At 38.4% G+C, this 27,308-nt stretch overlaps 1 protein-coding gene across 2 annotated transcripts in view; it reads left to right on the top strand.

Moving 5' to 3' along the window:
- SP3 (Sp3 transcription factor) overlaps positions 1–27,308 on the top strand; it is a 36,403-nt gene that overhangs the window by 6,228 nt on the left and 2,867 nt on the right. The window contains exons 4-7 of one of the 2 annotated variants that reach the window (XM_030454119.1): positions 3,943–4,033; positions 4,139–5,305; positions 18,178–18,370; positions 26,061–26,257. In XM_030454119.1, the coding sequence (XP_030309979.1) occupies positions 3,943–4,033; positions 4,139–5,305; positions 18,178–18,370; positions 26,061–26,257 (1,648 nt within the window). Of the gene's footprint in view, positions 1–3,942; positions 5,306–18,177; positions 18,371–26,060; positions 26,258–27,308 lie in introns of both variants that reach the window. The other variant, XM_030454118.1, reaches the window with a different exon arrangement.

Raw genomic sequence — 27,308 nt, 5'->3', positions numbered from 1 at the left:
CTGATCCTTTTGCTCCAGTACTAAATGGGGCAAAAGTGACTCTCTGAAAAGTGCAGCAAAAAGCAGTCCACAGTAGACTGGCACAGATAAATGGTAGTTCTTTAGCAATAAAATACTGAATGCTAGTGGCATGTGTCCAGTTGATCACAACTGACATGTGGAAATGCAGGTGTCTACAACATGTACCAGTTCTTAGTAGGATGTTTCTGCCCTTTCTGGTTTTACTTTAGTGAAGACTGTTATGTTGGTTTTTTTTTTTCAACACAAGTCCTGTCTCTCAACATAGTTTAGATCAGTTTTATTTTATCTTTATGTGTTTATCTTGTGTCCTTCCACATTTGATTTACTCCTGTTTTAATTTTCTCTAAACAATTTGAAGAAGCAGTTAAACTTTTATTTATTGTGAGCCCTCATTCTTCAGTGCTGAAAATTTCATCCTCTCTTTATTTTATCCACTGGAAACCATACAATGCTTGGTAAAGAATCAGCAGTGGTTGTTGCTTTCACTTCTTGGTGGTACTTGACCTTTCATCAAGTGGACATATCATTTGATTTTAATTCTTCCTGTGCCTTGTGCCAGCTACACTTTTTGCCTAGACTCTTGGTTTCTGACACTGATTCCAGCGAGCTCCCCTTTGCTTCCTGTTCTCTACTCCTGGGCCAAGTAGAGGTAATGCTGAACTTTCCTCGGATCTTTGCCCCTTCCTCTTTCCTGCAACCATTCAGCCTTCTCTTAAAGGAGCAGCGTCTAAATAACTGCTCTTATCAGTGGATAAATAAAAGAACTGTTGCTCTATCTCTGCCAATGAGTGTTTCTCACAGATGGCTGAGACAGTAAACAGACTCTGGCCTGTTAGGACTGTGCTGGTAAAGATCACTGTGCAGGTAGACTGTAGATGTTGCTGCTCATACATCAGTGGTAGAACTTTGAGTTACAATGCTTAATGTCTTGAGGATGTAATGATAAGTTACTACACTTTTTAGTAGAAAAAGGAGTCCAAAAAATGTCCTACTAGCTCAGCAGGCTTTGAGAAAACAGGTTGATATCCAGTTGAGGTTAGAGATGATCCTTAAATACTCTTTTGCCACACAGGGTTTTTTTATGCTTTAATACTAGTAATTTTGATAGCTGCCAGATAGTTTCCAGAAAGCCTCACCCTCTTTTTGCCCCTCCCTCCTCATGATTCATCTGGTAGTGTCTGATATAGCCAGCTGTAAGAGCAACATATGAATAACAGGCATTTTATGTATTATGTCTAGCAATAACTTTAGATCCATATGCATGACTACCCTGATTTTCTCCATGGACTGACAAGTGCATCTACTCAGAGTAGCCCTATTGAGCTAAAACCCTTAAAGAGCAGGATGTGAAGAAAGGTTTGACTAGGTCATGAAAAGGTGAGGAGAGGTACGTGCCCAACATGAGAAGGAAAAAGGCAATCAACATATGTTTGGGGAGAAGAATAACATAGGTCACTTATGTATCATGAAGTAAGACAGGTTCTCTTTGAGCTATTTCTGTGGAGGATTGTAATTTATATTACATATAAGTAGACATAGACATACTATTTATTGCATAATGGGTCAGTCTAGTTACAGCCTAAACATTCAGCATTTGCTTGTACATAGTCTTAATTCAGTTAGCAATTACATCACACTTGCAATGGTTCACAGAATCACAGAATTGTCATGGTTGGAAAGGACCTTTAAGGTAACTGTGTCCAGCTGTCAAACCAGAAGTAAACCACCATGCCTGCTATGGCATTTCCTGAAGTGCCACATCTACACAGGTTTCTCTCTTGTTCTAACAGTATCAGCATATTATACCATACATTTTTTTATAATGATGCACATTGAACATACAACTTTTTTTTTTTGCTTTTGGTAATTTCTGATACTTGCCTATGATTTTTATGGGTCTTTTGATAACTTTGTAAAGCCTTCAGTTAATAAGTATTTATATGGTAGTGAACTGAGTAGTTATGAACTTTACTAGCAACATTTCAGCAACTGGTACCTATAATGTGGCAGCAGAGGCAAATGACATTTTGCATTTTCTAAATAAGATATGCAGTATGGAATATTCCACAATTTTTCTTCTAACCCATAAATTATAAACTTAAAGACTAAAGGATTTAAATGTTTTCGTTAAATGAAAGGCTAATAATTTTAAGAGGAAAAGAAAAAATAAAATGGAATTAGCATTACTCCTTAAAATTAATTCTGTTCTGGTGATGCTGTATCTGTTCGGGGATAAGAATATGGGAGATAAAAAAGAATATGGGGATAAAAAAGTCCCTGAAAAATTATATATATCCTTGAGGCAAAAGAAGGTTATAATTCTGTTATTTGCAATAGTTATTTGTACATCTCTTCAGGAATTTAGAACAAAGAGGTGTGTTTTCTTATTGCTTGACAAGCACACAAAACTATTTTTTAAATAAGTACTTAAGCTTATATTGAGTATATTTCTTGCACATTTAAGCACTTTATAGTGTAGCAGCTCTTAATAAGACAAGGAAGTGAAACTAGCAAAGTCCTAGCCTGCACTGTGGACTAAATTCACTCAGATGCATGCTGCAGGATGCAGATGCAGGCTGGCTAAGTCTTAATGCTATGTTAGAGAAGAATAAGTTGTGTGCTGTATTTTGCATACCCGGGTTTTATTTTAAAGGAAGTCAGAGTGCAGCATCAGAAGGAAGCTGTGATGTGCTCTGGTAACTTCCCTACCAGGAGTGATCACAGGATCAGTGCAGAAGGGCAGGATAGAGCTTTTCTTTATGTCCTGTGGACTTAGCCCAGGAGACAAAATTTGTTTCACAGAGCTGAACAAGTTGTAAGACAAGTTACCTACTGCTAAATATCAATGGATTCCATTGGTTTACTGTAGTGCTGTAAAGCAGATAAGGAGAAACATCACTACAACTCTTTTAGATTGATGATTATTTACAATACAAGTTGGTTGACTACACAAATGTGTGCTAAGTGCTGCAGGATGTTAAATTTGGTTCTTAATACTCTGTTCTGAAAAAGCTTGCTTTGGTAAAGGCAGGTAAGTGCCATTTACCTTTTCTTTACTGAGTAAGAAACAAAAGCATACATCAGTCCTTAAGTTCTTTAATCTTTCACCATTGGGGGGCCCTGTTCTGAAACACTGATCTTTTCTATTGTTCCAACTTAATGAAGATAGATTTTTAATTTTGTTTTTAATCCTTCCCAACAGATACCTATGACTAATCCAACTGTGATTTCAATGTAAAAATCCTTATTGTAGAGGCCTTATTATCTAGTGAAACAATAACTCATACAAGCTTATAAATACTAGGACTTTGTAACTTAGACTGAGGCTATCTAGTCTGTTCAACCATGTGACTAAGTCACCTCTTAACACTCCTTAGCAGTGAAAGTCACAACATGCACATCTGTGCCATATAAACTTGGAGTCAAAAGGCAGTGGTGCTCCAGGAGATAGAGCCAGGTGACACTGGCTGCATGGCAGTTTATCCATTTCTTAGCAATAGGTACCAGGCCAGGTAAGGGAGACTGCAGAGTCCCAGGGTAGCCTGGTGGTGACAGCTCCAGCAGCCCCTGCCAGCTCCTTTCTTCCCACAGCCAAGGATTTGGTTGACCCAGCAGCCCCTACACCAGAATAGCCATGCTGCTATCACTTGACATAGCCCTGGCACAGGAGTTGCATTTGACCTGCTTGCAAGCCACATGCAGCTTATGAACCACAGGTTGGTTGTCCTGACCTAGGCATTCCCTTACTTATAAAATCTGTATTTTGTATTTCTAATCCAGTTGCTGTTCATATAGGCTGCACTTGCATGTTTTCCAGTTGTGTATCAATCTCTAGTATTGAATTGTATGGATGTTCTAGCATATGTCTGTATGTCTCTTGTGTTAATTTCATTTTTTGTTCTTTTTTTTCTTTTTATTCAGACAGGAGATTTGGCTTCTGTGCAATTAACAGGAACCCCAAATAGATGGGAGGTCTTGTCTGCAGCTCCTACCACTATAAAGGATGAAGCTGGTAATATAGTACAGATTCCAGGTGCTGCCACAGTAACTTCAAGTGGGCAGTATGTTCTTCCTATTCAGAGTTTGCAAAATCAACAAATCTTTTCTGTTGCACCAGGATCAGATTCGTCGAATGGTACTGTGTCCAACGTACAGTACCAAGTAATACCCCAGATCCAGACAGCGGATGGTCAACAGGTTCAGCTTGGCTTTGCAGCCTCTTCTGATAATAGCAGTATAAATCAAGAAACTGGTCAAATTCAGATCATTCCCGGCTCTAATCAAACCATCATTGCATCTGGAACACCTTCGACTAATATTCAGAATATTTTATCACAGTCTGGCCAAGTCCAGGTTCAGGGAGTTGCAATTGGTGGTTCGTCTTTTCCTGGCCAAGCACAAGTAGTTGCTAACGTCCCTCTTGGACTGCCAGGAAATATTACTTTTGTACCCATAAATAGTGTTGATCTAGATTCTCTGGGACTTGGAAGTGGTTCTCAAACCATGACAGCAGGCATTAATGCAGATGGGCACTTGATAAATACTGGACAGGCCATGGATAGTTCAGATAATTCTGAACGGACTGGTGAGCAAGTTTCTCCTGAAATTACAGAAACCGCCACTGATAATGACTTATTTGTGCCAACATCATCTTCATCACAATTGCCCGTTACCATAGACAGTTCAAGTATATTGGAACAAAATGCAAACAACTTGACCACAACTAGTGGTCAGGTTCACAGTTCTGATCTTCAGGGAAATTACATCCAGACGTCAGTCTCTGATGACACGCAGGCTCAGAATATTCAGGTCTCCACAGCACAGCCAATTGTACAACACATACAGCTTCAAGAGTCTCAGCAGCCAACCAGTCAAGCCCAGATTGTACAAGGTATTGCGCAACAGACAATCCATGGTGTGCAAGCAAGTCAAAGTATATCTCAACAGGCTCTTCAAAATCTTCAACTGCAGCTGAATCCTGGGACTTTTTTAATTCAGGCACAAACAGTGACCCCTTCTGGGCAGATAACATGGCAGACATTTCAAGTGCAAGGAGTTCAGAACTTGCAGAACTTGCAAATTCAAAATGCACCTGGTCAACAAATAACTCTAACCCCTGTGCAGACTCTCACTCTTGGCCAAGTTGCAGCAGGTGGGGCGTTGACATCAACTCCAGTTAGTCTAAGCACTGCTCAATTGCCAAATCTACAGACAGTTACAGTAAACTCTATAGATTCTGCTGGTATTCAGCTGCATCAAGGAGAAAATGCTGGCAGTCCTGCAGGTATTTATTTTATTCTTTTTGCAGAAAAGTGTTTTTAAATTACTGCATGTGGTTGGTTTGAATGGTGATAAACATAACATTATTGTCTTGTTGTGGAAGCTTGCAAAATGCAGTGGGATAAAAACATAGTGATGATAAATTTTATTTGAAAACACTGTTTTGCTTGAAACAAATGCTGTAATGGTACAGTCCCACCTCACTTCTTTAAGTATAAGCTCCCGTAACTCCCAACTGGTCATTTTAGGTAACAGCACTTCTAAGACAACGTTTATTGATGAGTCTCAACCATGCAGAAGATCTGCATACTAAATTGTGGAGGGGGAAATCTATCACCTACCACTCTTCTAAGTGTCATTGGCATACCCCGTTCTTCTCAGTCCTGAATAGATGAAGTTTTCTTGGAAAATACAGATTTTTCTGTTGATACCATTTTTTTCCCCTGAAAATTTTCAGACCCCTGAGGTGCTGTTATTGATCCACTGTTTTGTTAAATTTGTTTCCCACTGATATAATATCAGTGTAAGTACAATGTTCCAGGACTTATGTAAGCAGAAGTGAAATAAGCATGTAAATATCAAAATGGAGACTGTGTTTAAGAATGCATGTGAATTTCCAGTACTACTTATTAGCATTATGTTTCATAACGTGTAATTGTAAGTGATAAATTTCTCTGTGAGCAGAGAGGAGAGGCAATTTTCTTAAAGCAGGTATTACTTAATATGAGAAAAAATAAACATGCCTGCTTATTTTTGGTAAATTTGATAAAGTGCATTCCAAATTCCAGGATGTAGCTACCTAAAAGAAAGAATAAGAGATTACTGAAGTTCCAGACAATTTTCTGTACCAGAAGCCATTTAAAGTTCTCGTTGTGGGGTTTTACCTGGGCTAGTTACGAGCTGCAGAGCTGAGTGGTAATATCTGAGGGAACTGCTGCACAAAACAGCTTGGGAATTGCCATTTGCTATAATCATGTGATTTTAGGCTTTTGTTCATTAAGATACTGAAGCATAAATGTTAAGTAAAACATAAATGTTTTGTGTTGTATCTCTATTTAAGCATGTGACAAGTAGAAAATGTGAAGTAAAAAGTGCTTAGTGGAGCTGCTGAATTGGGCTTGTTTCAAAAGCCTACTCATATATATATATGCTTTTATAGCTATAGATACTGGTATAGACTGTGTAAGAAAGTTTGCTGTCCCTTTGGAATCTAAAATTTAAACTTATAAGTTGGGATGTTTTTCTTGTTCTTTTTGTTTTGGAAATGACTTCTATATTCTGGATTTACCATGGCAAAGTTACCCAGACCTTGATAGGCCTACTCTTGTTTGGCTTGTTGGCAGCAGCACCTCACAGATGAGTGTTCTGCTCACAGCATTTGCTCTCAGTGTGATCCTGATTCTTAAATTTGTCGGTGATCACAGGAAGTCTTGGTTGTCTCCATCATACCTTGTTACTTATGAGGACAGTAGGTATAGATACCAGTAACAAAAAGCATGCATCATGCCACTAATTGATAAATACAGTTACACTCAGATGTCAGAATCTAACTCTTGGAAAAAGGGTCCCATGGCTAATATGAAGTACAATGAGGAAGACAGTCTGAACTTCTGCAAGACCTTTGACACAGTCCCCCACAATATCCTACTCACCAAATTGGAGAGATATGGAATTGATGGGCGGACTGTTCAGGGGATAAGGAACTGGCTGGGTGGTTGCATCCAGAGGTTGGTGGTTGGTGGCTCAAAGTCCAAATGGAGACAAGTGACAAGTGGTGTCCCTCAAGGTTCTGTACTGGGGACACTTTAATATTTTTATCAGCGATATAGACAGTAGGATTGAGTGCACCATCAGCAAGGTTGCAGATGACACCAAGCAGAGTGGTGCTGTCAGTATGCCAGAGGGATGAGATGTCATCCAGAAGGACCTGGACAAACTGGAGAGGTCAGCCCAGGTGAACCTCAGGAGGTTCAACAAGACCAAGTATAGGGTCCTGCATCTGGGTCAGAACAATCTGCACTATTAAGTACAGGCTTGGGGATGAGGTGTTATAAAGCAGACCTGCAGAAAAGGACAAAAGCTGGACATGAGCCAGCAGTACTTGCTTGCAGCCCAGAAGGCCAGCCACATCCTGGGCTGCATCAAAAGAGGTGTGGCCAGCAGATTGAGAGAGGTGAGTATGCCACTTTGCGCTGGTAGGACCTCACCTGGAGTATTGCATCCAGCTCTGGAGCCCTCAGGTCCAGAGGAGGGCCACAAAAATGATCAAGGGGCTGGAACAACTCTCCTCTGAAGACAGGCTGAGGGTTGTTCAGCCTGGTGAAAAGAAGGCTCTGAGGAGACCTAATAGTGACCTTCCAGTATCTGAAGGGGGATTACAGAAAGGCTGGGATGGAGATGGACTGTTTGCAAGGGACTGTAGTGACACAATGAGGGGTAGTGGCTTTGAATTGGAGGAGAGTGGATTCAGATGGGATGTTAGGAAAAAATTCTTTACCATGAGGGCAGTAGAACAATGGAACAATTGCCCAGGGAAGTAGTTGAGGCCTCATCTCTGGAAATATTCAAGGGGAGGCTTGATGAGGCTCTGAGCAACCTGATATAGTTGAGGCTGTCCCTGCTTACTGCAGGGGGGTTGGACTAGATAACCTTTAGAGATTCCTTCCAACCCAAATTATTTTATGATTCTATATTTATGAGATTACTGTTTCATATAGGGTATCATGTAACTAATGTTATTGCTTGTGTAGTAATTTAGCAGAACTTGAGAGGGAATACAGAAAGGTAAAGGAGGAAATGAAATAAAAAGTCAAATGAAAAAAGTTCATCCTGTTCTGTGCTCTGTATATTAGTTTGTCTGTTTACAGTCCTTGAGACTATTTAAGTTGTGATTCATAATGAAATGCAAGTGAGTTCCATCAAACATTTCTTGACTGTATTTTTCTGTGAGGAATTTCACATGAGGAGGGAAGAGAGTTAAGTCTAAGGAGTGTGATTAAATAGGCAGAAGCAGTAGATGAATAGAAGAAACTATTGCTTGAAGTGAATAGCTATAAACACCTGGTTATAGTAAAGATAGCATGGAGATTTATAGTGACATTTTCCTACTTGTCTAGGAATAGTAAATGGACTGGAAGATATTAAAACTGCCATCCCTTAAATTTGGGGAGAATTTAATTTGTCATTCCTTTATGTTACAAGAAACTCGATTTTCCAAAGTAACGATCAATATGAAACTGCTTCTAACAGAATCAGACTGAATTATCTTGATTGACCTTCAGTGTCTTTTCCATATGCATCTGTCATTTTGTCTATATTGATGTTGTCTGATATAGTGTTTTTCAGTCATGTTCCTACTCTCCTCATTTATAACCCCTTCCAACATGTTACGGCACTATCTCTGCAGGTTGAAGAATAAATATGTGCTTAAAAGTAGATAGTGAAATTATAAAAAATATTTTTGCAGTCAAAATATATTGCTCTTCTGGTCTGCAAATGTGAAAAAACAGTTTAGTTTTACACTGAAAGAGGAAGGCATGAGGAAGGGAGAGCAGAATGAGAGAAGTTAAAGCTAAAGGGTGAGAGGCTCCTTGATTCTTATTTTCTTTAAACTACCAACAAGCTCTGGTACAAGATAAGGTGTTCCCTCTATTTTCTTCCCTCATTCAGTATAATCCATTTCCTTCCATAACAAATACAGTTGGGGTGTATTTTCTGTTTGTGTATAGCAAACCTTTTCTAACTGATGCAAAAATACAAAGAAAATATTCCTAATCTTGAGTGAGAGATGTTTGGTAAGTGTAAGTAATATAGATAGCTCTGTCAGTGGTACGGCTATGAAAGCTGTGGGTTAGATTTAAGATTTTGGTAGCTCCAGTCTGTTGTGTGAGAGGTGTTCTTCTAAGCCTTGCTTCTCAGGTAAGCAGCAGAGGACATCTTTGCTGTTCTTATGAATGTTCAAGAGAAAAAAATGTCTTTACCTAGGTCTTACATGTTGTTTACATAATGGAAAGCCTTCACAACCCTAATACAAAGCTAGTGGCTTTGTCCAGTAAATGTACAGTTCTCTTTAAAAAATGTCCAGTAATTATGCTTCTAGCAAAATGTCCACGTTACCAGGCATACATGCACAGAAGCTTTCATTGCACTGTACTTCTTCAGAAAAGTGTTGGCTGACCTTTGTTTTCCTTAGAATGTTTATTAGAGCTCATAGTCCTCCTCATTGTGCTTAGCGCTGTCTTGCAGTTGAGAAAGGAAGGATGTTGGTTAGTCGTAGCTGAAACTTTCTTCAGCATTGCTTCTCAAAACAAAAAGCACTATAAAATAATATCTCCATGTTAAACACTTGCAAAGAGATACCCTTCTCACCTGGCTTTGGTCTTCTGGTCTTGAGAGGAGGTTAAATATAAGAAGGCTCTCTAGTAGTCTGCTCTATTTGTTGGCAGTTTGTAATAAAGTACTGCGTTGTATGTAACAAAAAGAGCTATTATGCTCACAGATCACATTACTCTTCAGCAACTTAACTGTTCAGGAGAGGTATTTATGTTAGCATGTTTATATATTTCTTCTTCAAACATTTAATATAGATCCACATTCCTTCTGGAAAAATACAGGGGACTGAAATGTACCAGCTTGGTTTTCATGTTTTTTATCCTGTAAGTTTTGTCAGCTTGAAAGAATTTTTAAGATCCTGCTTTTTTTTTTTTTTTTTTCCATAAAGCCATTGTGCAGACACAATGACTTAACAATGTTAATCAAAATCTAATTGTAATGGTGTCTCAGCTAATAATTAATTTACAAAATCATAGTTTTCAATGGTTTGGTTCCTGAAAAAAGGCAATTTTACCAGGCTTAATTTTTTATAAGATGCTGGATGCAGTTTTGGGTTGGTGGTTTTTTTGGTGTTTTTTTTGATACTTTTGGCTGCTCCAGTAGCATCTGAAGAAACCAGCAAGTGACCTGAAAGCAAGTAGCACTGGCTTGAGAAAGGCCTTTCCCAGATACACTCAGATAGAAGATTAATTTCTTTAAAAATAATAGTTTTTCAGGTTGGCCTACAGTTGGAATAAAATCAAAAGGATTCTTTTCAAGAGTTGACTCAAAGTGCTTCTGCAAAACTGGGGTCTTAATTTCTATGTCATTCTTTTCAGCTCCTCCTCTGCAGGAATATACACAGCTACTTATGGACTTACTTGCCTCCTGCCATTGAACTTTACAGTCATGCCTGCTGCTCACCCTGTACCCGCTGACAGAGTGGGAGTGGTTGGCTATTTGTGGTGGGGACTTCATTCCATTCCTGCCAGAACCTGCAGTGTTTATCATGCTGAAGTAATTTAGTTATTCTAAATTTGGCCAAAAAATTGGTAGACCATTTTCAAGATAAATTATTGGCCAAGCAACAAGTTATCTTTTGTCTGCTGGTATCTTGTGAGGCTTTGGTATAACACCTGTTAGGTAAAACAGTCTCAGCCCCCAAACAAAACTGAAGTGGGGTATTTACAGTTTTATTTCCAGGGATAGTTGTTGCAATGCTTTAATGCTTCCAGTAATGCAGAATGCTACTTAGAGCACAGCTTTCTTCTGGCATCTAGAATTTCTATAAAGCTTCATCTGGTGTTCACAACTCAGGTTTTCATCATATAAGCTCCAGTTTTTAACCATTTTTGGTTTATTTTCGTTTATGCAGTTTTTCCTTTTAAGGCATTCTGTATACCAGTCTTTTGAGAGAAGGACATGGTGTTGAATCTGATTATTAAAAAAAAATCTTATAAAATTCACAAAGTAAACTGAAGCAATGATGTTGAGTATTTTCATCTGACAACATCTGCTTTGGGCTATTCTACGTACATTTGAGACATTTACTTTATGAGCTGTATAATCAAAATAGCTAAAAAAAAAAAAAGTTCCCCACTGTTTTATTTTCAATATGAAAAATTAAATTGGGAAATCTGACAAATTCAAGTTATGGCAGGAATTGGAGCTATTTATGTACTGATCTTGTGTAAACAAATAGTTTGCTCTCAACATGCTTAAATTATGTTCCTTGTTTTCTCACCGTTTTTCAAAGGAAGGTAAATTGTGGAAGAATTAGGCCATCATGCTTGTGTGTGTTGAACAATTTTGCTTATAAAAGCATATAGTAAATTATCTCACTTCACATGTAAGGAAGTTTGCATAACTTTAGTATCATTAGTTTTTTAATGCAGTATGTAGTGCTGTGGAATAGTTTTGCATTTTTTTGTCAAATTCTTAAAAAGATAGACTTTTTCATCCTTACTCTGTGTACTTTTTATGCTTTTCTGCTCTGTGTTCCGAAACAGCTCAGTCTTAGTCATTTTCTTGCACCCTGTGAGGTGCAATTTTGTTGCACATGTGTTACCCTTAAGTGAATATTCTGACATGTATACTTAGTGTCTGATAGAGATTCGCGAGGTTGAGCTGACTTACACTCAGGTTTCTTCAGGACTTTCACAGAAGAATATATTATCGAGTTTCCAGGTACTCATTCCTTTTTCCTTTTTCAAATGCCCTCTTTACAAGATACTCCTGAAGCAAAAGGAAAAGTCTCTTACATCTGTGGGGATGCATAGCAAGTATTCATAAAGTGAAGGAGGCAAGAGATTTTATTTCCAATACTGATTCAATTTAAAAAGAAGACTGGAAATTCATCTTCTCTCTTTGTGTAATCTCAGCACTTTAGGTCCATTGTTTCAGGTTCTGTGCAGTTTTCTTGCCTTTTGAACCTCCTGGCAGTATCACATACTTTGTTTCTGGGCTCTCAAGCTAACTTCTCAGTGCATCTGGCTCATAAAAAGCATTTGAAGTTTCTACCAAGGACAATGGCAGTCTTTTCATAATTCTAGGAATGCTCACCAGGATCCTAGTTGTGATTGCCTCCTTGAAGATAAGGCTGAATTGTAGATGTCTTTCACTGATTAGAGAAGACCTGTTTTTTCAAAAGGCAGTAATTTTTAGGGACGAAAGGGAGAAAAAATACACATTGTCAGTGACATGTTCTCAGTATGTATCATACAGAAGTGCTAGTTTTCAGTTTGCATTTAAATTTTATGCCACGTTTTAATGCATGCATTCCACGGATGTTTTGTACTTTGATTTTCTTAATCAAATTGTTTTACTCTATCCTAATAGATCACTTGCTGTGCAGAGCTCTCAAGTATATTGAATCAACAACGGTGTGTCATCATTGATTTAAAAAAAATTACTTGTGAATCTAATTGTTCTCATAGTCATATTTTGAGTAGCATCAATTCTTTCCCTGCTTCTTTGAGTCTTTGTTTACCCTTTTTCAGTACTATCACAGTACTATCACAGTGCTAGCTTGTTTCTTACTCACTGGAACACTCACATTATCCAAGACTTGCAGCATTAAAACTGCAGAGAGCTCTCCAGCCTTCTCCTAGAAATATTGAATGAAAAATATCCTAGTCTGTTGGTTTATTGTTTAGTTCAGTAGCTATTTTTATATCTTCTTGACTTACTATCTGTGGGAAGCTTTTCATTCTTATCTAGTGATAAAACCATTATTTGGTTTTACTTGAGTACCAAACAGAAATACTTACTGAACATTTCTGCCTTCCTGAATTACTGCTGATAATCGTTGTTTGACCCTAGCAGCAGTTTAATACTCTTTTATGTAGCAATACCTATCCACAGTCCTCACAGAATTATCTTTATCCTCCTGCCTTTATTACCTATTTCTGCAGTTCCCGATTTCTTCTGTATGGAACATGATCAGCTCTTCTTCCCCCTTTCTAGTTATGCTCTTTTATATTTTCAACTATGAGAAAAAAGAAAAAAATAAGGTCATGCTGCAGCAGGCATTACTGTCCATAAGAATCTGAAATAGTGAGAATCTGTAGACAACACATCTCAAAGAACTGCAGTTAATGTAGGGGTAAGTAACTGAAATAGTGAGAATCTGTAGACAACACATCTCAAAGAACTGCAGTTAATGTAGGGGTAAGTAACTGTTCTTTGATGCAGAATATGTGTTGTGGTAGCTCTGACTTAAGTACATTCATAAGTCAGATTTTGAAATAATTGGCTTAGAATAATGTGTAGGATCACTCAGAAATACAGTATATCGTGTTTCTTGTAGGAAAAAAGTTTCTATAGCTCTATTTTTAATAATTTTCCTGGTGCGCTTATTTATTCAGCACTGTGAGTTCCTGCTCTGAGACTTGTCTGAAATAGTTGTTTTCCTCAGAAACTCAAGATCTGATTTAGAATTACTTGAACTAGTTGACAGCCTTGTCTTCAGCGTTGGTGTTCACATGTATTTCAAGGTGCCATTCTGTTCAATATCTTTTGTTACCTTGTAATTTATTACATGATGAAAATGCCTAAATGCACACTTAAGTTTTGGGGGGCAAACCAGAGTAGAAATCATTAACTCGTTGAGTTTCCTGTCTGAAAGACTTGCACAGCTCATCAACCAGCAGGGACAGTTTAATTTAAATACTTTAGGAAGTTTAGCTTAGACAGAAATGAACAAGGCCAGTGCCTAAGAAATTTGAACATCTTTATTAAAGTTTCCTCTCATACAGAGATAAAAGCAAGTTGAGTTAGGATGCTGAGGGATGGGGGTTGTGCTGTAGGGAAAACTGAAAATCAAATTAATAATAGAAGATGAAAAGGAGATGGGAATTCACATCTGTTTTCTTGGGAGGGGTGGGAATGAGAAGCATCTATTTTTGAAAAGTAAATGAATAGGCATGACTTATTACAAGATGTTGAAATTGCAGCCAGTTTGTGACACTGAGAAAATAGGTGTGAAGGTATGTACAATGCTGCTGCAAAGCTGTTTTCAGTTGAAAGACTGTTTTTCTGCTTTTCAGATCAGGAATTTGGAAAGTTTAGCTGAGTAAAAAGGCAGGGTGTCTTTCAGCATCTAGGAAAAGCAGCTAAACTAGAAGCCTGTATTTTGGAGACAATTACAAGTAGTGCAGACAGTGCCTTTCTTTGACATTCTGCAGAGGCAAGTATAACAAAAAAATAAAGTTAGTTCTCAAATGCAGCATTCTTGCAGTGAATCCTTTTCCTTCTCACTTCATCCCTGTTTCTGTGGCTGTTGGGTAAGCTAATCACAAATATAGAAAACAACTTTTTTTAAGTTCTAGTTGAAACAGACCAAGATGGAATGTGAAGCTTGACTGATGCACTCATCTGATACATGCTGAAGTAGGTATATGACCTGGCTGTATCAGTGGGCAGCAGTAATTCTCTCCACACTATAGCTGGAATGTACTCAATAATAGTTTTATTTGTATTTACATCTGCATAGTTTCATCCTGTCAGTTCAGTTATTCTTCTCTGAAGCACTTTAAACAAATCTCTTAGTTACTGGTTTTATTTGCCAAATATGCTTAAACCTGCTCCATATTGTAGCCAGCTCTAAGTTTTCTATGACTATGAAACAAAAATTGTACACTAAGATCCCAATTTCCATCCTTTAGGGGAGGACAAAACCTAAATCAAATCTAGCTCACTGGATATGAAGAAGAATTTGAATAGAATATATGGCTTTCAGAATCTGGAGACTAAAACAGTATCTTTGTCTAAATTTACCCTTCATACTTATTTACAAGTACTGGGTCTTGAACTTAATTAAGAAGTAAGGACATACACATACGGAAATTTGAAAGCATGGAAATAGAATAGCAGTGAAGAAGTGCAGAGTTGCTGGTATCTGTAGGTATTTGCATATTCTGTAGTTCCATTGCATTGGAGAAAACTCCTAACTTTTGCTTTTACTCTTCTTTTTTTACTGTTGTCTTAATTATAGTGACACCCTCTTCTCCCCTGAAAATAATAACATTTTTTCCCTCATCTATTCTTTCAATAATGTAAAACCTATTTAGAGGGCAACAGCCTTCTTGGCTCTAAGAACCTTGTTAAGGCCATCAGATTCACTATGAGAGTTGATGCAATCTATTCTCACCTATCCTACATCCTGGAGAGGCCAGTGAACACTATCTTTTTATATTTACTTTAATTTTGATTTATTTAGAGCATCCTATCTGTAAATTGCCAGTTTACATTGCACTTTTCTGTGTGCCTAGACCAGAAGATTGTCCTTCAGAAGAATACCTAAAGCAATAGCTACGCTTTCAGCCTTACCAAGATAGCCAGGGAAACACAGCATAAAGTTACAAACACAGTACTACTTTGACCTAATTTCAGTTTTGCTTTTTTAAAAAAAATAATACTATGAACTATTCTGTGTCTATGCAAAGTGTTATTTTCTCCAGTAGTCTTAACTGTTAGATGAGTTTTGTCAGTCACTCTTCTTTTGTACAAATAATTTCTCCTCCATGGTAAAACTATTACCACTCTTACCATGCTGCAGTAATGGAGGTAGTGAGGGACTAGAAATAGAGAGATACCAATGGAAAAAGTGGAAGGAACTCATGATGAAGGTTTGCCAAGTGGAACAAACATTCCAGGAGTTGAAGAAAGTCCTGGATACTAGCATACAGTAATAGGCAATCTAGATGTGTTTCTGTTGTTAGGTATATCATTAGAGTGTGACTTTGGGGTGTCAATATAGCATGAGAAATAATATGTTACATGGAAGGTTTGACTTCTGTAGTGAAGCTAGGTCTTCGGAGAACAGATCCATCCCCTAATTTGATCTATTCATCTTTGCTAGGACATGTTGATACCTCTTTTGAAGTATGTGTATGCAGAGTTAACGGGATCCAGCTACTGATTTTACAAACTCTGCGTGCCGGTGTCTAAAGTTAGTTAGATCATACTGAACTTTACCTTTTTACCTTTTACCTTTACTGTATTTTATTTTATGAACATTACTGAAATTCTTATTTTAAATAAAACCAGCATTTATACAATATACATTTGACTGGTGAAATAATTTTGAGAATGGTGCATAACAAATCCAGTCCTAAAGAAATGCTTGGAGTCTTGAGTTGGCCTGTGCAGGCAGCCTTGCCGTATTGCTGTATTTAAGCTCCTACTGTGTGCCCAGTTGCAAGAGAGTACATCATGCTTTTGCCTTTTTCTAAAGTTGCTCTAAGTGAACGTATTAGTATACCTACTAATATCCAATATGAAGGATTAATCCTATAAACTCTTTGTATGTTGTATGGGGTTTAATTTCTGCTTATGTAAAATGAATTTTATATTTAACATGTATATACAGATTATTATGTATAATAAAATTATTTGATAGGTGAGTCTCAGAAAGTGACTTAACTTTGTAGGAAAGATAGTGTGCTGGCTGATACAGAAGACTAGAAGTCAACCCAGAGGTTTTCTAGGTCTTCACATGAAAGATACTTGTTATATTGCTGTCTGAAGTTGTGAACTACTTACAGTAACAGTGAAGCTCAGTGTTAGGTGACTTCAGGCAGTGCAGAAGTTTACTGGATTACTAGCTGCTGGATTCCCACATTTCAGAGCCTGTCATATTAATGCAAACTGAGTTTCTAGTAATGGCTTTTGCAGCCAAACCAGATAGATATTCTAGGCTTCCCTGTTTCTGACCTGAAATTTTCTTCCCAGTGCTACGGTTTCCTAGGAAATTATTTTAACTTTATGGTTGACAGCACAGTTCCACAAATAGTTATACAGCTGCAAGAAAGAGGAAGGCAAACAGAGGTGTTGGAAAAGACTGGACTTATTAGCACCAAGCAGATTTTTGTGTAGCTACATCCTTTGTCTTTAAACAGATGAATTCAGGAGATGATTTGGAACGAAGACCAGGTGACTAAATGATAACTAAATTAATTCTGCAGATGAAGTAGTCTCTTAAATGCATTCAGAAATACAACACAGTTTTTAGTTTGAAGCCTTCAACAAAAGAAGAAAAAAAAAATGAAGCATTGATGGTTTGCTTGAATAAAAGAAAACTGAATGAAAAGAAAGGGTTGAGGTATAGAAACTGTATATTTTTTAAATCCAGACTTAAGAGACTTTCATCTCATTGGGAATTGTGAGTAGTGTCTGAGGAGAAAAATGTTTCAATTAAAATGCAAATTAAAAAAAAATAGTTGACGTTTCATAGTGTACTAGGATGTTGTAATTAGTTCTTGGAGTAGATTGAAAGAATGCTCTGTAGGATGAGGATACACACACTTACAAATGTCCATCCTATGAGGATAATTCATTCCTTTTTTGCATCCATGAAAGAACAAAAGCGTGTTCAAAAAACCAAAAAGCTCAGAAATGTTGAGGTGGTTAATGTGTTGCTTATCTCTCTTTAATGCTGAATAGTACTCTTCCCCAAATGTCTTCTCTGTATGTAGTGGGAAAAGCATGAATTTAAGGTAGACAGAAAAAAATGGAACAATGCCTTTTTTTTTTTTTTTCCTTGGATATCTTGGTCTTTTTTGGGTCAAAGTTTTTCATTTAAATGATTTCTCGTATTACTTTATGTACCACTGTGCATACTGGAAACTTCTAAAGATCACTGAGAAAGGCTGATTCTGCTTCATACCACACTAATTGAGAAATCTTGTTGAAACATAATGGGCGACTCAGGATCATTTGAAACATACGTTTACTTTTTTTTTTTCAACTTCTGTCCAACCTCTTGTTCCTCAGTTTTCCCCATGTTCCAAGCCAGCAAAATCCTCCAGGCTGACAGCATTCCCTACCAAGAACAGTTCAAACTTAAACTTTAATACTTTGTTATAGCTTGTCTTCAACTTTGAAATGTAAACTTTTAAAATATGTTACAGGTTATAAGGGCACAGAAGCAATGTCGGTATGCACTGAAGGATGTTGACTTTTGGCTGACATAGTGCTCTCAACAGTAAAAAGATTTGATCATTATGGTTTTCTTCTCTCTATTTAATGGGCTACTTATGGATCCGTGTTTGTTCTTTTCCTCAGATATTAGGATTAAAGAAGAGGAGCCTGATCCAGAAGAGTGGCAGCTCAGTGGTGATTCTACACTGAATACCAATGATCTAACACATTTGAGAGTACAGGTGGTAGATGAGGAAGGGGACCAACCACATCAAGAGGGAAAAAGACTGCGACGAGTAGCTTGCACATGTCCGAACTGCAAAGAGGGCGGTGGAAGGTATGGAATGTTCAGTGTCTTGTAACACATGTAGTAGTGAAAAACAAATACTCAGTGAGGAGAAGAGGAGCCTTAGTTAACAGCCATTGTCTACAGTGAGGGAAATTAGAGGCTTACACAAAAGAGCTTATGCAGTAAAGAGCTGCCACCTTTATGTCTGGGCTTGTAGATGGTCACACAGATTATTCCATCCTTTGAATCCACTGAGATTAATTGGGAAAATCTGAAGTTAGATGCCACCCAGTACAAGTGAGGGGGATAGAACATTGCCCTAAATAATGCAAAAATGAAATATTTCAGAATATGCACGTTCATGATTGGCTTCCTGTCATATGTCAAGGACTTGATTAAATCCTGTCTTACTGCATTTCCTCACTGATTGAGCATTTTTCCACAGTTTGATTGCTTTAGAGTGTTACAAAAATACAGTTATCCTGGTTTTCGTATTCATTGGTTTCCTAAGAAAAACAAACTTATTATAAAAACTCTACCAAATTTTGAATTGACTCAGTGTTTTCAGTCAAAGTTAGTGGAGATTTGGCTAACAGAGAGGTACTAAGTTCCATTTTGTATAAAACTTCAGGACTGTATATAAAGCCATGTTTTATTTTACTACATCTCATGAAAGTATTCTTTAACATTTTGTTTTTATAAAGTTTTTATTCTAAAACACTTTAAAAAATTCTCAGTTATAGATATATGAGAGTAAGATAGGCTGCCTTTTACAAGTGAAAATATTTAGGTGTGTGTGTGCTTGATATAATTGTGTAAATTACTGAGTTCTCTTTAAAGAACCTATTGGTGTTTTAGGGCTCTAAGAGTTATAAGGGTACTGACTGAATGTCTTGTCCCACTCTTTTGTGGTTTTTTGCTGTATATTCTAGATACCATCTTTGCAAGCCTGAAGAGATAGTGTCTTAGGTAGCCATGCTGAGTAAATGTTTGAGATGGAAAGATTTTCATATATTTATGTCCCAAACGAAACTGATAATAATATCTGAAGTTAAGGTTATACAGCATCTTTGTCCATCATCTTCCATTTGTTGAATTGCTATGTGTAGTTCACTGAAACGTGGCAGAGACATTCTATGTTCTGGTGAACCTTCACTCTGCTGTGAAGATCTGCCCAAAGTATACCCTGGGTAGAGATTTGCTTCAGTCTGGGAGAAAACTCTTTTGCACTGGTTGTACTCCTAGGAGAAATAGAGATTTCACAGGATCAGAGAATTGTCAGGGTTGGAAGAGACCTCTAGAAATCACCTAGTCCAACTCTCCCAATAAAGCAGGATCACCTGGAGCACATTAACAGGACTGCAACCAGGCAAGTTTTAAATATCTCCCTGGGCTGCCTCTCCCAGTGGCAGGTTTCACATATTCCATCTTCCTTATGCTTTATTCCAAACTACACCAGGTTTAATTGAGAGAGAATCTGTCAAAATCCTCTTCCTCCTAAGTGGAGTTACTTAAACAGTGAACTTTAAAGTCAAAGTCCAAGAGACAATCTTTTGGAGAGATGGTTTCAATGCAGTCTGAAGAAGTGTGTAGTCTGACTGAAACTCAAATAGGGGAATTTCGGAAAGATTAATTTGAGATTACAGTGGGGACACACAGGTGAGAAACTGAAATACAATGTAACAAAAGGACTGGACATATGAAATACACTAACTAGGAAAAGTAGGGCAGGAAGCAGGATGCAAGAGGAATTAGGACTGGAGTAGAAACAGGATAATAAAGGAGGCAGTGGTGAGGAAACAGAAAAAGAGTGCTCACAGTTGCCAGAGCAACTTTCCCACCGTACTGTAGAATTCCTAGGAATAGCAAAACCAAGTTAGTCAGCCTACTTGGAGGAATATTTTCCATCTCCCTCTGACACACTGATCATGTTTCATAGCTGCTATGCTTACTTGTTTATCTTTAGTTCTGTAATTCTGAGTTTTGATTTGTCCTTTAACTCTGCTAATGACTTGCAGCGTTTCAGATAATAGGACATGTGCTTTTAGAAATTTCAGTCACAATTTTAGAATTTTCAGTCACAAAAATAGCAGTCACAATTCTCAAAAAGATGTTAAGTTTGCAAAATTAAAAACTTGGAATTTGGCAAATGCTGAGGTTAAGATATCCTGGGCAACTTAATTTAATCCCTTGTGCATATGCATTATCATTTGGTTTCTAATTTTATGACTGCACACTATTTTTTTCATGTGACCCCAGTGCTGTTCAGTGGATGGGATGGATGATGCACATGGAGTGAGTGAGTCAGGGTTGTGTAAGGATTGGCACCTGCTTCACTTACTGCAGTAATTGGAAGGAATTTAGGGAACACGACAACAGGACTGACATAACAGGGCTCTGAACTTAGAGAGGTGTTTGTTGAGCCACCCCACCTTTTCACAGCAGAAATACTGAATTCATTGCTGTAAAGAAGTTGATTGAGCTGAATTGTGAAACATCTACTGTACTCTTAGAAAATAAGTTTCTGCTGTATTGAACTTGACACCTCAGGCTGCTGGTTGTTTGACAATTTTGGCCTTAATCTCTTCCTTATATTGGATGTATAAAATGGTTATACTAATTGAAGTTCACTGCACAGGAGTGTTACAAGATGATAAAATCATTAATGTTGCCGAGTTGCTTAGACATTATGCATGTTGTGTGTGCCCATGATGAGGAAAGACAAACCCTGAGGAAATTAATAAATCCATATTTAAGATAGTAACTAGCAAGACAAGAAAATTGTATTAAATCAGTATGAAAAAGCTGAATAGCATTTCACTTGATAAATATTATACCTCCTGTACACTGAATGTGGTAGGAGGAGGTAGTACATGGATTCACATATGCAGACTTGATCATAATTTCGTCTTTTGTGTAGTTTTAATTTTGGCATTATTTGACACTTTTTTTTCTGACTGAAAAGGAGACTGGAGAGGTTCTTTGTTTTTTTTTTTTTGTTGTTGGTTTTTTTTGAGTAAATTAAAACCTTATAACCTCAAGCTGGTAGAGTGAGTAGGAATAAGCAAGTTGAGAAAGGTATGTATCTTAAAGAATGACTGATCCCAAACAGACTGTATTGGGCTTCTAGTTAGGGTGTCCGAAGTTAGGTGGAAAGTTCACCTTCCTCTGTGTTATATATGGACATTTCACCTCTCAATTACATATGGAATTATATTGAGATGTAGCTACTAGTGTTTGGATCTATAGAGGAACAGTGCTTCTCGGAACCAGTTCAGGTACATAACCCTACCATATGCATTCTTAGGTGTATTTTTTACACTTGCAATACTTGATGTTCCTTCTGGAAATACGGCTGGACTGGAACTTGAGTTTCTAAGTGGATGAAGGATGCATTCTGTATCGTTACTGAGAAATGTGGTTTCTAGTTTTTATAAAGCTAAGATGTACTATGAAAATACTTTAAGTCAAGAAGTAGCCTGAGTTGTGTCCTTTTGTTAGTGATGATAGTTACTGGCCAGTGCAGCAAGAAGGGCCTCTTAGCATGATGTGTTAGGGCATAGTGCCAGACTGTCACAGCTGCAAAGCATCCAGATAGAATTTGGCTCATATCCAGTCAGTTTAGAGCACACATGAAGCAAACATGCAGATGCCTATGTGAAGCTTTGTAGAATAAATACACTTTGGTACTCGTTCACAGTAGTCTTACTGTTTTCGTTCTGTGAATCCCTAACTTTTCTCTCACTTGGAACTTTGGAGTCTCCTAAGGAATTCTGTCACCAATTAGGTGAGGTGTCACTTAGGTGAGCTTACCAGTTAGGTAAGCTACACTGCCTGTGCACATTAAGCTGGCCATGAGATGACCTTTGGTTTCTTTCAGTCTAAGCTAAAGATGCAGTTAAGCAACTTAGGATGATTGACTTAGGAATCTTAAAATTATTCTAAGGGAATTTTGATGTGATTTCATGTAATTTGTGTCATGTTTCTGTACTGTATTATGCAAGGTTTTGGAGGTGTGAGGGTTAAATAGCAAGTGCAAAAAAAATACTGTCTGTATAGAAATATATTCTCAAATGCAGAAATACAATTTGTTATGATGAGCAGAGGCTGAGCACTTCTTAGGGTTACCTGGAGTTAGAAAAGCAATTAAAACCAGAATAGCTGAATCTTGTGGAGAATTCTTTCAGTTCCCAAGACTGTATAGTGGAGAAGATCCATGGGTGTTCCTTTGCCTTGCATGGCAGTTGCTGGGTGCCTTGAGCCACCAGGTGAGCACATGAAGAAGAGCTGTCTAGAACTGACCCATTAGATAAAGGTGAACGTAGATTCTGAGAATTATGGAACTGCAGTAAGGTAAAAGGTGGAATCCAGAAAATTTATTCCTTGGAGTCTGGGGAGCTGAGTCTTTTGGGCTAATACATGAACGTCTCTGGAACTGTTACAGGCACACAAGAGTTCTGTGTGACCGAGCTGTCTGAACAGAAAGAGAGAAAAGAAAGCTAGAGAAGAAAGGGGGCAATATAAAGACATTTTGAAGCTGAGAGTGTAAATGTAGCTCAGGTTACCAAAAATGGACATTTCGGCTTTGGTAGGTAATGTAAAAAAGGCAGTATTTGTCCTGATCCAAAGAAGCAATCTTCTTTTGGGAAATTTGAAAAAGGAAAATTAAGTAAAAGTATTCTTTCCAAGACTAGTTGGGAAGGAAGAGCTTAAGATGTCAGGTCAGGTATGAGAGAATTTTGTGTAGGAAATTTACAAACGAGTTGGATTAAACAGGCAGGTGAACTTTCTGTGAGGTAAGGATTTGAGAGTTGGGAATAAAACAAAAAAGTTAGATAAGCAGAATCTTTTATCTAACAAAAAAATTAGATAAGCACCATATGCTTCATGAAGGGAAGGGCCTGCTTTATCAATCTTAATTTCCTTTTATGACAAGGTAACACACCTAGCTGATCAAGGGGAGCCAGTGGATGTAATATTTCTGGACTTCAGCAAGGGTTTTGATACTGTCTGTCACAGTATCTTCCTGGACAAGTTGTCCAGCATACATCTGGACAGCTGTGCTATATGGCTGCTATATGGCAGCAAGTGGCTGACAGGTTGAGCCCAAAGAGTGACAGTGAAAGGGGTAGCATCAGGCTGGCAACTGGTCACTGGTAGGGTCCCACAGGGTTCCATCCTTGGCCCAGTCCTCTTCAATATCTTCATCAATGCCTTGAACACAGCACTCTGAAGGAATTCTAACCAAGTTTGCTGACAATACAAATTAGGTGGAGCTGTTGACTCCCTCAGGGACAGGCAAGCCCTGCAGAGAGACCTCAACAGTTTAGAGAGATGGGCAATCTCCAACCAGGTGAAGTTTAACAAGGGCAAGTGCAAAATTCTGCACCTGGGATGGGGCAGCCCTGGTGGTAAGTACAGACTGGGGAACAAGTGGCTGGAGGAGAGCAGCGTGGCAGAGAGGAGAGGGACCTTGGGGTCCTGGTTGATGGCAGACTGAATGTGAGCCAGCAGTGTGCCCTGGCAGCCAGCCAGGAGGGCCAACTGTGTCCTGGGGTGCATCAAGCACAGCATTGCCAGCTGGGAGAGGAAGGTGATTGTCCCACTTTACTCTGCACTGGTGCATTCTCACCTTGAGTGTACTGCATGCAGTTTTGGGCACCACAGTATAAAAAAAGACATCAAGCTATTGGAGAGCGTCCAAAGGAGAGCTATAAGTATGGTGAAGGATCTGGAAGGGATGACTTATGAGGAGCAGCTGAAGTCACTTGGGTTGTTTGGATTGGAAAAAAGGAGGCTGAGGAGTGACCTCACTGCAGTCTGTGGCTTCCTTACGAGGGGAAGAGATGGGGAAGGTTCTGGTTTCTTCAGTTCTGTGACCAAAGACAGGACTTGGGGGAAATGGTATGAAGCTGAATCAGGGGAGGTTTAGGTTAGATACCAGGAAAAGGTTTTTCACCTAAAGGGCAGTTGGGCACTGGAACAAGCTCCCCAGGGAAGTAAGTGGCCACAGCACCAAGCCTGCCTGAGTTCAAGAAGTGTTGGGATGACGCTCTCAGGCACGTGGTGTGATTCTGAGGGTGCCCTACACAGCAACAGGAGTTTGACTTGGTGATGTGATGGGTCCCTTCCACCTCAGCACAATCTGTGATTCTGTATCCATGGGCTCCTCTGAGTCTACTGCTAACCACAGCAAGTCAAAAGCCTTTTGGACTTCTACTGCCATTGAATTTGTTCTGAAGTCAAAACCTACATTGTCATGACAAATAATTAGTATGTAAAAGTGGTAGTTTTTTCTTCTGAGACAAAATGACTAATGAAGCACTATGAAGACTGCTCTACACTTGGACTTCTTCAAAACGTTTTCTGGACATAATTGGATTTTATCTCCTTTGAGATAAAGGACTCTGGAACGTCTGGGATGTTTTAGGTATATGTGTCTTACATTGGAATTCCCTCTAGATGCTGTGAGCTTTTAGAGTGAGTTAATTTCTGTACCAGTTCTGAAATGCTTGCTCCAAGTTCTAGTTCTATAAGGTGTTTTACCCTGAACCCTCATTAGATGTAAATCAGAGTTGTTCTGAATGCAGGGGTGAGGATCTAGATGCTTGGCAAATCCTTCAGACACTGGACAGTTAAAGTTGAGCACCTCATTGAAAGAAAAAAATTGTCCTGGGGAGAAAACTGAAAATTGTATAATCAGTCATGGAGGTTGGAGTGCCCAAGATTGATTTCAGAATACACTTAAGCTGTTCTGAGTTAACATTGCTGATGAATAAGGTGGCCTGATGCTTGGCTGCATTTTCCAATCTCCTCTCTTGTACCAGCATTTACTGTGCATATGGCTGCGTTGTCAGCCAGATCTATTCCCTGGAGTGCCCCTTTCAGCAGCAGCAAACACTTAAATTGGCTGAAATCAATCATGATGCCTTGCACTGGCCAGATTGATCTCTGTCTCTGGGTCTTCAGACACTTTTACCTCTCTGGTGATCTTATTTATAAAAAAAGGGGGAAAAAAAAAAGAAAAAAGTTGAGCTTTTGAGTTAAGCACTTCTCCTGAATCAGTTACCTTCTGTTTCAGCGAGGCAGCATCTTAAAGTAGGCATCAAGATCAGTAGTCTGGATTATACTATCTGTGAATTATGTGTTCAGTTTGATGGATTATTTTTTTCCCTGAAATATCATGGAATTAATTTAAAAGTCAGTAAGATCAGCTGTTTCACTGCCACTCCTTTTAGTGGAAATATTCAGGTTAGTATGCTTGTCCTCCAACCCCAAACAGCTTCTAAGGTTTCCCCAAGACGCCAACGATCCCATCTGTTCTCTTTCCAGTTGCCAAAATCTTTAGTTTCCTTTTTGGCAACTGCAGTCATTTATGTTTTTCTTTGTCAAAACTGTCTTTGGTAAAAAACTGAAACTGGGAGAAACTTGAAGTACAGGCACTTCAACATCAAAGTAGTACTTACTGCTGTAGTGATTGTTTCCAACTTCATATACAGGTATACTTCTATCATACGAATTTCACATGCTGTTAAATTCATAGTTTGTTGCCAAATTGGTATAGCATTATAGAATTTAGTTGTAGCTTCTCACAGAGTGTACTGGACTTCGTATTTTAAAAATAGGAAGCTGCTCAGGTTTGCTTGGACATTTGTTGGCATACATAATCCCACTTGAACCTATAGCCAGTGCTGAGGATGAGTGCCTTAGAATAACTTCTGTTCTGTTTTTTTAACAGAGGCTCCAACTTGGGAAAAAAGAAGCAACACATTTGTCACATACCAGGGTGTGGCAAAGTGTATGGGAAGACTTCACATCTGAGAGCTCATCTCCGCTGGCATTCTGGAGAGCGCCCATTTGTTTGTACTTGGATGTTCTGTGGCAAGAGGTTCACTCGCAGTGATGAGCTCCAGCGACACCGAAGGACGCACACAGGTTTTCAGTCTTTGATTCTGGTGCATTTAACTAAAGGAGTGTAGTGGAGAGGGCTTGGATAAATAGCTTTTAAGAGGAGAACAGATCTTTCTGTTTAGTCGATTTTAACTAGATCAGCTAGTACTTAGAGCTGTGTGTACACTTTACTTTCATTAATAGGGCTGGGGAGGAAAAACAGCTACCTTTTTTGATTCAGAACTGACATTTAAGCTAATATTTAATATGGCTTAATCAGAATACTGTGATTCAGGTTCAACAATGAATTTCATTTGTTTGAACCAGATTAGAACTGTTGTTCCAGCTTAAAACTTTAATAGTGTTTTCCCATTGCAAAAAGAAAAATAAAAATAGAGGGCTAGATATCCAACAGATTAGATATAATTCACAAAATCAAGGAAGAACATATGGCATATGATGTTGCATCATTCTACATCTTTTTGTTTCATAGTCAGACAACTCATGTGGGACTCAAGGTTCACATTTCTCCTTTTGGCTAATAAAAAAAAATAAATCTAGAACTTCCACCTTTTCAAGGAGCACCTTGTTTCAACTGTATTGTCTGTATTACCTATATTCCTACCAACTGAACCCATCATTATGTTCTAGAATGTTCAAACTACAGGGTGCTTACCTGTCAAAATTAGACTATTTGAAAAACCCAGTGGGAACAGTTAAATCTTTTATGTTCTTACTGGCACTTATATTGCTTAGATAACTGTCCTTGCAATGTTAATGAAAAATATTTCAGGTTTTGTGCCTACTGGTGTCCTTCTGTTAGACATGTTGGATGCTTCAACCCAAGCTGGGATGTTACAGTCTGTCTGAATGGGCAGCCAGATGGGTTTGAACAAAAGAGGCCAGTTGAATGATCCAGCTCAGGTCTGGTCCATGGCTCCTGGTGTACCTGCATACCAATGAAAAGGAGAACATTGCAGGGGTCTATCCTTTGACCTGTTTTGATGTTATCACCCACCTAGAGTGCACTCTTCTTTTGCATATGACACCAAACTGGGATGACTGGTCAATGTATTTGAGGGCAAGGCAGATATTC

Source organism: Calypte anna, chromosome 7 (genome assembly GCF_003957555.1).
Source record: "Calypte anna isolate BGI_N300 chromosome 7, bCalAnn1_v1.p, whole genome shotgun sequence".
Classification (NCBI taxonomy): domain Eukaryota; kingdom Metazoa; phylum Chordata; class Aves; order Apodiformes; family Trochilidae; genus Calypte; species Calypte anna.
This window is presented reverse-complemented; position numbering and strand designations above follow the sequence as displayed.